At 50.3% G+C, this 12,500-nt stretch overlaps 2 protein-coding genes across 2 annotated transcripts in view; both read right to left on the bottom strand.

Moving 5' to 3' along the window:
* Positions 1–4,275, bottom strand: part of mafaa (MAF bZIP transcription factor Aa) — a 4,610-nt gene extending 335 nt beyond the window's left edge. The window contains exon 1 of the mRNA XM_062452781.1: positions 1–4,275. This exon is cut by the window's left edge and continues 335 nt beyond it. Coding sequence (XP_062308765.1) covers positions 1,816–2,742 — 927 coding nt within the window. The 5' untranslated portion in view covers positions 2,743–4,275 and the 3' untranslated portion in view covers positions 1–1,815.
* Positions 4,276–7,663: 3,388 nt separating this feature from the next.
* zc3h3 (zinc finger CCCH-type containing 3) overlaps positions 7,664–12,500 on the bottom strand; it is a 7,534-nt gene continuing 2,697 nt past the window's right edge. Inside the window, exons 4-6 of the mRNA XM_062452223.1 lie at positions 10,988–11,207; positions 10,552–10,718; positions 7,664–8,035 (exon numbers count right to left, since the gene is read on the bottom strand). Coding sequence (XP_062308207.1) covers positions 8,004–8,035; positions 10,552–10,718; positions 10,988–11,207 — 419 coding nt within the window. The 3' untranslated portion in view covers positions 7,664–8,003. The remainder of the gene's footprint in view (positions 8,036–10,551; positions 10,719–10,987; positions 11,208–12,500) is intronic.

The following is a 12,500-nucleotide window of genomic DNA, read 5'->3' as shown; positions in this document are numbered from 1 at the left end:
TCTGATTTAACATGGGACGGTTTATGACACAGTACTTTTGAACATTTAGACTTTGTGTATCTGTGCCATAATGTAACAATGAACCTTGTGAGTGCACGTTTGAGAATTCACCTTATGGTTTTACACCAGTTTGGTTTTTAGGACACACAGAATTTTTGGGATATACCCGAGCACAAAATAGGCTACACTCCAGTCAGTATTCCTACAAAGGACGGCATCTCATCAACAGAACCGAAGAGCAGGGTGGGTCAGTACTTCTGCACAATATTGCACATACTGTATATCTAGGCAGCAGGTAACACATGGACCAGGGTCTTCTTGTTAACAGAATAATAATTTGACTTTATCCAAGATATCCCACCATCTAGGAAATTACCTAATGTAAAAACAATCAAAAATCCTCACATCCAACATTTTACATCAGATAGACGACCTTAAGACACGAGACTTCGGAATAATTCACAGGCCATCAGATCGTTCAGATCCTTATTTGTAGCCATAGTTAAAAAAAAATCTGTTGATTAAGTTTTTCATCAGATCGGTGCATAGAGGTTTAGCAGCGAATGCATTGCTTATTTTGTTGTTAAGTCATGGACACTCCCCCTTGAAAAAGGCTACATCCACATATTTTGAATAAGTATCAGAGGTTCTAAAACAAAACGTATTCCCAATTGTTCTCATCTTAGTGCAGTAGGCTTCCCTTGTACATTATACATGTTGAGTAGAAGGAGGATATCGTAGACTATTTGCATGCTGTAACATACAAACAATTGTATTAAGACGTTTTGAATAATCAAGCAACAAAAGCTTTAAAAAGGATAAGGTAACAGTAACTTTTCTCTACACATATGTACACGTGGAAATAAATAAAGTCTAAAATCTGGCTCAGTTGATCTCTTTTTGTCGTTTTTGTTTTCTTTAAAACAATAGAAAAATCGATTGAAAATAGCGGCTAAGACGCATCCATTCTGTAATAGCAGATTACTTGTCGATTCGCGGGTTTGTCTCCAGTCATTTCACCTCAGGAACATGGGGAGGTTGTGTTTTGCATACCTAGGCCTTAGGCTACCGATGGCAGAGAAGAGAGAGGGGGGGGGGGGTAGAGAGAAGCAAGGGAAGGGGAGAGAACCACGGGTCATGCTTTCCATTCATGTGTTAGGGAGATGACTTGAGGGTTTGGGTACCATACATGTCCTGCATGCAGGGTTGCTAAACGGGATGGAAACTAGACTTGCAATATTTCAAAGGTTCCATTATCGTATAAGACTGCCTCTCCATGAACGCAGTCCGTTGACGGTGACTCCCGGGGCGAGGAAAGGCTATTGCTTTTCCCAAGTTTGCTCTCTTGTTTTGAAGTCCAGCCTGTGACCAAATAAAGCAAGGCTTCTCTTCAGAGCCACCCGAGTTCAACTCTGGATTAAGACAGTCATGTTCGTTCTCAGATTGATTCGTAGTTAAGTAAGACTTCAACTGTTAATCGGTCTTCCAAGTCGATCTATTGCTTTACAGAATAGTCTTTTGATTTGACAGTTTGTGATCCCTTGTCCAGACCAGAGGTTGTTTTGTGTAGGTTACAGACGTTTCTCCAGACAGCATCTTTAAGACTAAGACCAACAATTCTGCGCACAAGGATTACTTATGTGCACATCTATGCTTATTTCTTAAACACGAAGCATTATGTATTTTGTACTTTTAAAATATACAATGATAGTCTTTTCATGAAGGAATAACTGTAAACAAAAGGCAAACAGAGAAAAATATAAATAACGGTTTAAAAGAAGGGGGGGGGGGGAGTCTATACTACAAATCAGTCTCTCACATGAAGAAGTCTGTGGAGGCTTGTTTCCCGTGGTTGCCGTTCGAGAGATCTCTGTTGTTACCGGGGCCGCCGCCACTGTAGGTCCGGCTCGCGAGCTTCTCATACTTCTCCTTGTAAAGATCCCGCTCTTTGGCCAGGCGTGCAACATCCTGCTTGAGTTGCTCCACCTGGCTTTGGAGCGTGCACTTCTCGCTCTCCAGCATATGTCGCTGCTGGACGCGCTTGTAGCGGCACGACTGAGCGTATCCGCGGTTCTTCAGCGTGCGTCTCTTCTGCTTCAGGCGGATCACCTCCTCCTTGCTGAAGCCCCGCAGTTGCCGGTTGAGCTCGCGCACCGTCATGCTGACCAGCTGCTCGTCCGAGAAGCGGTCCTCGAGGCGGGAGTGATGGCCGTGGTGGTGGTGGTGGTGGTGGTGGGCCTGGTGATGGTGGCCGGAGGAGGCCGCGGATAGGTCCTCCCCGACGTACTGCTGGCCGCGGAAGCCTTCGTAGGCCTGATGGTGGTGGTGGTGGTGGGCGTTTCCGATGAGGGCCTCCACAGCATCCTCGGGGGTCAAGTTGAGCGCCTCGGGGTTGATGTGGTGCTGGTAGCTGGGGATCCAGTAAAGGTCCTCAAGTTGAGGCTTGCCCGCCGCGCCCTGGGTGTTGCTTCCACTGTTGCTGCTGTTGACACCGTTGGCAAGGTTCTGGTTCGATTGGGCTCCTGGGCTGGGGGCGCAAAAGCTGGGCGAGGAAGGCACCGACGAACAGGGCGTGCTGATCGGGGTGGATGAGAGGGAGCCAGGGGGGAGGCGGTGACAGTAGCGGTCAGCCTCGGGCGGTTCTTTCTTCACTTCGAACTTCATGAGATCGAAGTCGTTCACATATTCAATGGCCAGAGGGCTGTTGGGCAGCTCTGCGCTCATGGCGAGGTCGGTGGCCATGTCAGTCCATGCGACGACTCCCGCCCTCACAGCCAAACCGACACCGGGCAGCCCTCTCGGATGCAGATTGCGTTGAGGACCAAAGGTCTGTGTGGTGTGTGTATATATAGTCACGCGCACACGCCCGGTGCAAAGAGTCTCAAAGCCGGCCGGGCGGGGAGGGGGAACTTGTATTAGGCTTCTACTCCTTAAAACAACTTCTATTAATAGCGGCGTGAATATACGTAGGCATGTAAATGAACTTGTAGCCTACACCTGCCAGTTCGCCTCTGCTTGTCTTGTTGACAACTTATCCCAGGTCTATCGCACGCTTTAATACCACGGGATAGGGCCAGCTGAAACTCGAGCCTGGTGGATTTGGAGACACCAACCTGTCTTGTCCTCGCTTCACCTCCGTGTCTGCTCGCACCCCTCTGATTTACTGTCCTTGGGTGTTGGTGAAAACGAAGTCGTTGATTTTCTTCTCTTGTGTCCTCCCCCGGCGCTTGTCGTCCTGGCTCCTACACGTATTTCCCGTATCCTTCTTCACCTCCTCCAGAGACGGCTTATGACTCACTCGTGAAGCCCAGAAGTCCATGCATGCACCGGGACCAAGTAGCAGACTCGCAGCTAAAGTTACTGCAGCAGCGTGTCGAATGCACGACCAGAATCAAACTTTCCACCTCACCAAAGATGACGGTCACACCTTTTGCACTTAACGCGTGTATGGATGCGTCAAATTCCCACTTTCCGTAGGCATGGAATCCAAAAAGGAATGATTCGGTAAAAAAAAAGTTTTTAACAGTTTGTATGCTAGAAGCAAAAACACAGCGAGACGATATTTCCTTATCTGGGACTGTGGAAGATGGTCCCGTATTTGAATGGTCAGTCCCGATTTGCTACAGGCGGATTACTCACGGATGCGGTCCCCACGGTCCTACCATTCGCTCGGGCGGCGACGAGTTGGTGTGTGTATTTGTGTAAGAGGCAATAAATTCCAATCACTGTTTGTTGTCTCTATGGGGCAGATAATCTGCCGTTGTTTTGCGACTTTGCAGTGCAAACCTAGTAGTGTCACTGAGGCGCTGGAAAAGGCTATCTGCACTTATAAAGACACCATTGCCCCGACCCTCCCACCTAGAGGTGGGACGGGCCAATGAGAAGAGATTACAGAGTTGGATTTGCATTTTCCTATAGCAACCTCTCGCCGGGGGCAGCCGGCAGCTGTCGGAGCGCAGGCTTCGGGAACAGGTGCATATCCCCCCTCTAGTGACGGACCCTATGCAATTGCACGGATAGAGGCATGGAGAAAGGCGCTCTGAATGAAATTTGATAGCGCTGTTTCTCAGAGAAAATGTTTACTTGGAATAGGCTCATCATGACCATAATTTAAAAAAAAAACCCGGGTAAAGGCGTGTGGTTCGAGTGAAATGTGTACGAGATACTTAACATGTAAATAGTTTGATACTCAGACAAATATACTTCCGTGAAGGGCCATTTGTCCTTACTGTATTGGGCTTTTAATCAATCAGCATTAGGCTAGGTATTATTATATTATAGTTCACACATTTATTTTGAAGACAGATAATAACAAATGTGTGTTTGTTAAAGCAATTAAACAATAAAGTATTTTGGGTGCATATCATTTAGGTTAAAGTCAATAGCGTTGGTCCACCATAGTAAAAGTGTATATGTAGACTATTTTAATGTCCCCCGGGTCTCCAAAATCACGGGCCTTCTCTGACGGATTTAGTGCCGAGCACCCCTTGCCATAAAATCAATCCACATTTCCGTGGGGCTTGGGCCCGCGCGATGGGTGCGAGCGGGTTAATTATGATTGGCTATTCCACGCAATGGCCTGGCGCAGGGTTTTCATTCGCAATTAACCACAAATTGCATCCCGACCCATCTCCGCGGATCGACATATAATTAAGCCTTGCGTGCAACGCGCGCCCCAATTGTGGACACATACGTCTTCATCTGGAAAGGCACGCGGGTTAAAGAAAATCAAAGCGGAAGGTTGAGCGGAACGTCAATACCAGTGATAAGTGTCTTCGCACAGGACTTTACATCCTATGAATACAGAAAATGATGCCTTTTTTGCGCTGATTAGGCAGGCATGGGGAGTGCGTAAAGGCCATGTTGGCCGAATGCAACTACTAGCGCAACTTACAAACCCCCGATCCTCTTGAAATACAATAACCACATAAATATTCGTATGAAAAACAGGTTGCAGTAAGTTAGGTAAGATATGAATAGGCTACCACTAACCATGGCACTACGCTGAGCTTAACTTCCTGTCCAGCAGCCGTGAAATACGCACTCTTACTGGCTGAAATCTGCTGCCTAGGGAAAAGTATGAGATGAGGAGACGGAAATAATATCAAGGTATTTGAAGTTTAAGGTGCGCTAAGTCATTAGGGGGCGTTTTATCAAATAAGCAAGACCGGACCCTAAACGCCAAGCTAAGCAGTCCGCATTGAAATGCCACAGTTAAGAAGATCTGCCGTGGTCCATTCATTGTGGGCGAGAGAGGGGTGTGTGTGGCCGAGGGCTTGAGACATAAATTTTGAAGTCAGGGTTTTCATTGTGCCTTTGCATATTGGGAGTTCGCTGCTGGTGCAGTTCTACCGATTTAAGCAAAACGGACATCAGCACGCGGGAGATCGACAGGCTTTGAGCACAGGTACACGCTTTGGACCAAGAGAACCCCCCCCCCCCCCCCCCCCCACACACACACACACACGCACGCACACACTCCTCCACATCCAACGACTTCATCTGGCTTTGAGAGGTGCAGAGGTTATCGGGAACCCGGAGTTGTTGACAACCCCCACCCCACCCCTCCTCCTAAGTCTTCAATGCTGTTCTTAGCAAATCGGCGTTTTGTCAAAATGTGTACCAAAACTTTAGAAGTGAGAAAGTGAAAACAGCCACGACCGAAAATATGTTGATGGGAAACATGGAGCGGAGAGAGAGGGCATAATGTGAATCACTGAGCACAAATACTTCCCCCCCATACTGAGAGGACAGTCACATGTCCCTCTAATAAAGGACAATACCCACGCCAAAAAGAATCCAAGTGGAGTTTTGTCTCTGCGAGTCACAATGAATAGATGATTTTCCCGCTTCTTCTTGTCTCTCACTTCGCTTCTCCCTCGCGTGCGCTTTTACAAAAAAATTGAAATATTGATCTTAATTAGAGTTTGCCGAGCTCAGCAGCTCGCGCTGAAGGTTTTAGACAAGAGGCAGTAGACATCTGTCTCAGGCACTTACATCTCGAGCGCAGGAGAGAGGAGGAAGCGTGGACGAGGAGGAGGGAAAAAAAAGAGAAGTGTGGATAGAAGAGTGATCGCTCCCCGTCTCCTATCTTTTCTGAGAATCATGTCCAGCTCCTATCTTTCTCTCCGCTGTCAGTAGATCCCAGATACAATCAGGTAGAACGGCCTCTCTCTCACACACACACACAACCATACTGGCACACTTACACAATTATGAACGTAAAAATGAAGGGGCCGAGCTAAAGTGTACGTGAAATTCAAACACTCAAAACGAACCCGTAACCCTAACCCATTTCAGGATGTAGGCATCAAACATATAATATCTCATAGCAAAACCCACACCAACACGTGCAGACGTTGTGGGAGAAGTCGGGGATTTCCTAAATGCTTATGTTAACCACAATCATAAAGATCAGCTATTTCCTTATAATTTCCTCATGTATTCTGGCTTATTATTCATTCATACAGTACTTGCGTTCCTACCGTAGCCTATAGTGTGTACAAGTGACAGTCAAGGATCTGTTACTGTAGTATTCACCTGATTGAATAATAAACATCTGTTGGCTGTATGCTCTCTGTTTCTTCTTTGTACTCTAAACATCGCCCTGAGGCTTTGCTACCATCACTGTGCATTGAACTGGCCACTTTTTTTGAAGTGTTAGGGACTCTGTTCACACATCGGCGGATTGTTTAATACTTCAAACCCAGACCCTGAACTGGTAGTCACACCGTTTCAGGGGAGACAGACAAAACGTTCTTCCATACACTCACATACCCACACAAGCAGAGCTGTCTCACTGTCAGTGCATTAGCTGGGGGTCCTTATCTTGTTAACATGGTAGCAGCCCTGTCAGTGCGTGGGCGTGCGTGTGAGAGGTATTTGCGGGCGCACCTTACGGTGTATTAATGTGCTTCGTCGCCGTGAGCGCCGCTGGGTGAACACGCTCCCCGGGGCGACACACCGGTCGTTTGTCACCGTGACGACGACACGGCTAAATAGCGTATTAATGGTCTAAATATCAGGAGTGCGTCCACACACACACACACACATACACCCACACACACACACCAAACCACACAGAGTGTATTAATAGTTTTATTATCAGGGAATGTGCTCTGGAGGCAGCTAATGGATGGATTACACATCCGAGCATCCTTTCTGTGCCACTCTCCATCTCCCCACACACTAATTACATTACACTGAGATGGAGAGAAAGAGAGATAGAGGGGGGGAGAGATAGTGAAGACAGGACAGAGAGAGAGAGAGAGAGAGGGGTGAGTGAGTGACATAGAAATATGGAGAGTGGAGAGACACAAATCAAGATGGAGGGAGGAGTGGAGGTTAAGAATGAACCTGTGGAGGAAGTGAGCTAGCGGTTGTGGTCTCGGCTGATATCCGAGCCTTTTTTCAAGTCTTATGGGGCCGAAACACACACGCGCACGCACACACACACACACCGCACACACACACCGCGCACACACACACGCAGACCTGGCTTGGTGGTGGTGTCATGTTTACGTGTGTATTTCCTCTCTTGTCTGAAACAGAGTTCCTTCACGTTCCTTAGAGACATTCTGTCTCAAGAGGTGCACACACACACACACACACACACACAAATATTCCCAAACCCCTTGTCCATATCCAAGAACATGACACATGCTGAACAACTAATTAAAAACATTTATTAACCTTGAATTTACAAAACAAACGGCATTCGAATCCTATAAAAAGCTGACTTGCTGGTCCTGTAAACATCATTATAAAACAAAGTTGAAGGGACAGACCTGAAGCAATTTGCAAAGCCGGAGAAAAAGAGAGAGCGAGAGAAATAGAGAAAGAGAGAGCGAGAGAAAGAGAGAAAGAGTGATATCTGAGAAAGCCGGAAGAGGGAGAGACCGACAGAGAGGGAGAGACCATCCACCAGGCATCGAGACGATCTCTCCCGCTCTTCGTCCTGATCTCCTTCGGAACCCACTAGAAGATCCGGGAAGAGAGTGCTCCTACAGGCGAGGCTTGATCTGCAGCTTCCTCTCTGTGGACGACAGAGGGGAGTCAGACGCACAGAGAGAGAGGCCCCGTTCACACATGTAAACAGCAGCATGATACACGCGTGTGAGGCATTTACATGTATCTTGAATTATTATTCGTGTCTGTGTGCGTATAAATACAAGTACGTATGAGGCTGTTATTTATATGGAGAAGAAACACTTCCGCAATTCCACCGATGCTTTGGCAATATGACGACCTGCCCTGTCATGCCAATGAAGTCCATTGAATTGAAATGGATAAAATGCCTTTTAATTGAGAGACAGAATAAGAGACGCTGAGATTAAGGAGCAGAGTTGGGAAACCCACACGCATAAGGGGAAGCAACGTCGGCATGGGTGGGAGTGATCGGTGTGTGTGTGTGTGTAGGGGGGTGGGGTGATGGATTTTGAGGCGGTGAGAAAAAAAAAACGGACCCCCTTCCCCTTCCCGTTGGAACACTGAGTGATGGCATCTCCGCTGATGAACACATGGGGAAACTGAACGGGAGAATGCAGACAGATGTACACTAGCGGTGTGTGTGTGTGTGTGTCATTGAGTGAACGTGTGTGTTCTCTGTCAGTGATGCATGGTGTCCGGGCTAATTTATGTAAAGTGGAGCTTCATTTTTGGCCGCTCTCCGCCCTTAACGAGGCACAGGGGTGTGGGGATGTGTGTGCGTGTGTGTGTGTGTGTGTGTGGGGGGGGGTGGGAGGGAGGGGTCTGCTCTCATTAGTAACACTTAACTGCTCAGGACGGAGGTGGTGTGAGTGGGTAGTGGTGGTGGTGGTGGGGGGGGGGCACCCAGGAACTGACCACTTGCTGTGTCTGTGTATTTTCACATATGGGAGACAGAGAGAGACAGAGAGAGACAGAGAGAGAGAGTGTTTGCGTGTGTAGCCGGCGAGGGCGAGTGTTTGCCGCTACGGGAGTCTGGTGTGTTCTCTGCCATTGCACGCCCTGGACCAGTACATCAAAACCCCCAGAACAAGATCCAGGTGCCCAGGGGAGAGTGTCTCCTACTGGGCACAGCTAAGGCGGCTAAGGGCTGGCTTCCCGGAAGTGATCCCTGGGGCTCCAGAAAAAGCCAACACACTGACACACAGACACACACACAGACACACACACACACACACGTGCTGGCCTGCATAGCCAGGAATAACCTGGTCCCTTGCACTCACTGGACTTGAGGACGACTAGGAGCTGGGATGAACTGAAGAAGAGGGGGCGAGAGAAAGGGACGAGCGTGCGTGCGTGTGTGTGTGTGAGAGGGAGTGGAGGGGGAGGTTGGTGGGGGCAGTAAGTAGTAAGGCAGAGAGAGAGACAGAGAAAGACAGAGAGACAGACAGAGAGACAGATAGAGAGAGCCACAACCTGAGGGACAGTGAGTGACCTAGACACACACAGCGCACACACACAAAATCTACTGTGTGTTTATGTATATGTGTATCTTTACGTTGCGTTAATGTTCTCATGCTCTAATCTCTGACATGTATGTATTGTGTTTAATTGATATTTGATGCTTTGGCAACATTGTTAAAGCACATTTGAATTATTAATTGAATGATGAATTATAAGTGAGAGGAAGAGAGAGAGAGAGAAAGTGAGACAGACAGAGAGAGAGAGAGAGAGAGAGAGAGAGAGAGTGAGAGTGGAAGTGAGACAAACAGAGAGAGAGACAGAAATAGTGAAAGTGAGAGAGAGAGAAAGACAGAGAGAGAGAGAGAAAGAGAAAGAGAGAGCACGCCAGGCTGTCCACTGACACAGGTGCTAGGTCAGAGGTCAGGGCTGTTTCTTGGGAGAGGATGCTAAAAATGAGCCCTGGAGTGACAGAGGAGGATTACAGAGAGAGAGAGACAGAGAGGGGGGGGGGGCGGTTAAACTGTGAGAACCAAATGAACAGAAAACGCACAACTTTTTTGAAGCCACACGTGTCCAGCCTCGAGTGAATTCAAGACCGCACCGCAAGTACATCACTGTGCCCACTGCATATTTAGGACGAGCACGGCTTTGTGGTGTTAGTCAAGGGAGACACCGGTGCAGCATATCTGGGAAGTGTGTGTGCGTGTTCGTGTGTGTCCGCGCAACCCGGTCGTGCAAGGAGAGCCGTGGGGCAGGTGGAAGGGAGGGGGGGGGGGGTGGTGAGGCCCTGTTTTAATCCTCTATCTGTCAGTCTGTCAACAGAGGGCTCAGCTGTGGCCTCCCACCCAAAACCTAAATGTTATTACCTCTGCCCCTCAGCCATTATAACGCCTCCTCTAACAGTTATTAGACGCAGTTCAGAACCCCGCCGTCATCTTTATAAGGAGGGGGGCCTAGACAACGCACTCAAGTATGATTTAGCCCACCAACGGCGAAATGAAGGCCCCCTTTGCTACAATCCTGGCGCGTATGCCCCGCCTACTCGCCGAAACACGTTTGCTCTATTTCCGAATGCTGGTGTGAGGCTCGTCTGTAGGCGGCGATCCGGCGCGCGGCGAATGCCGCCTACGGACGAGCAGACGACGCCGCCCCGAAACTCACCCGTCGCCCCGGCGCCCCCGGCGGGGGGCGTGGCGGGGGCGTCGGCCTCTTCGGGGGTGCTGGACAGGGAGATGAAGGAGGGGAGCGCGTGAGGACCCGCAGGGGGGGCTGGCCCTGGGTCTGCCTGGGCGCCTGGTCCCGGGGGGATGAGGATGGAGAGGCTGGGCCTGGGGGAGGAAGGAGATCGGGGGTTTAGATGATTCACTGGGGTGTACTGGTGTGGTCGGGTGTAAAGAGCCCCCTCTCCCTTGCTTGACCCCACCATGGGTCAAGCACAGGGTGGGGTCACTGGATACAGGCATATGCCTAATTCCGGAGTACCACGTAGACTAGGCCTCTGATTGGTTCTGTTCAATATACACAGTATATGTGTGTGTGTGCGCATGTGTGGGGGTGTGCGTGTATGTGTTCAGCCCAGACGCGTGTGGACTCAGACCTGTGAGGCGTGTCCCTGACGCGGGCTCTCCTGGCGGGGTTGTCCCCGGCCGCGCCGGGCAGGGCGCCGCGTCCGGCCCGCTGGCGATGCCGGAGCTTACAGGAGGAGCCGCGGGGACACGAGCCGGAGGCCGAGAAGTCCGGACACACCAGGGTGTGTTTCTTCTTGCACTGGAGACACGGAACACACGCGCGCACACACACAAAAACAAGGTTTGTCACTCGGTTCACGAAAGAGGAGACTGAGGTACTGATGGCGTCACAGGGTTGGAAATCCTTTCCATCAGAATGCTGGGACAGTCACTGAGAATCAGATCCATGTCTACTCTAGGGATCAGGGGGACACTTGATTAGTGGAGGGAGGGGGGTCCAAGTGACCGTAACGAATCAGTGTACGATTTCACAGCCCTGTCACTCACACACACACACACTCACACCCCAAACATCACTAAACCAATTTGGTCCACACGCAACCTGAGAGTATGTTGGCGAGTATTGTGTTTGAGTGACAGTGTACGGCGGGGGGGGGGGGGGGGGGGGGGGGGGCGGCGGGGGAGTTGTGCGTGTTTGCAAGTGCGAGTGTCCGACAGTGTGATACGGGCGTAAATTGGTAGCTTCATTCCCTGAGCGATCCGATCCCTCCCACCTGTCAGAGAAGCTAATTATACTCACTATGGGGGTGCTGGTTGAGGTGTGCGCGCGCGCGTGTGGGTGCGCGCATTGGTGTGGAAGGAGGCCAAGGACCGGGATGTGGGGGGGAGGTGTTGGAGCAGGTTGGCCCAGAAATAGATCCGAGATTGGGGGGTGGGGCGGACTGAGAGTGTGTGGGGAGGGGCCCTGCGGATCCGGTTCCAAGGAGCAGTGTGGAGTCCTGGTCACCCCTACAGTGAGCCAGGCCCCAGATGGGGGGCACCTTTCCCCTACACACCCACCCACCCGTTCACCCTGCTGCCCCCCCCCACACACACACACACACCCACACCCTCAGCCAGCAAAGATCAACTCCCTCTCAGGTTCTCTGGGGGGGGACGAGGCTCCAACACAGCTGTCGTTGCGGAGCGTCGACCTAATGCAGCGGCCGTCCCGCGGGGGTGTGAGTGAGGAGGGGGGGGGGGGGGGTGAGTGAGGAGGGGAGGGGGAGGGGAGGGGGGGTTAGGATGCTCCCCTCGCTGACCCACAGGATCGAGTCGCGCCGATGATTTAGGCCGTGGAGGTGCGTTTCGCAGCTTTGGGAAGGGGGGTTCGCTGGTCACACCGGACTCGAGGGAGGAGGATTTGAAAGGCGTGTGTGAAGACTTATTTCCAAAACTGTCACTTAGGGCGACGTGGTCGTGAGCAGAGAGGGTTTAGAGTCACTGATTCTGGACGAGAAAAAGGAGCATCGGGACGATAGCCAAAGCGTCCACCCAGTCGCAATAGCCCTCTAATGGGACACGGTGAAAGAGAGTGCGTGTGTGGTTGTGTGTTAAAAAGTGTGTATGAAAGCCAAGTCCACTAAGGCTCAACTCCCTGCA

The sequence above is a fragment of the Osmerus eperlanus genome, chromosome 26 (genome assembly GCF_963692335.1).
Source record: "Osmerus eperlanus chromosome 26, fOsmEpe2.1, whole genome shotgun sequence".
Classification (NCBI taxonomy): Eukaryota; Metazoa; Chordata; class Actinopteri; order Osmeriformes; family Osmeridae; genus Osmerus; species Osmerus eperlanus.
This window is presented reverse-complemented; position numbering and strand designations above follow the sequence as displayed.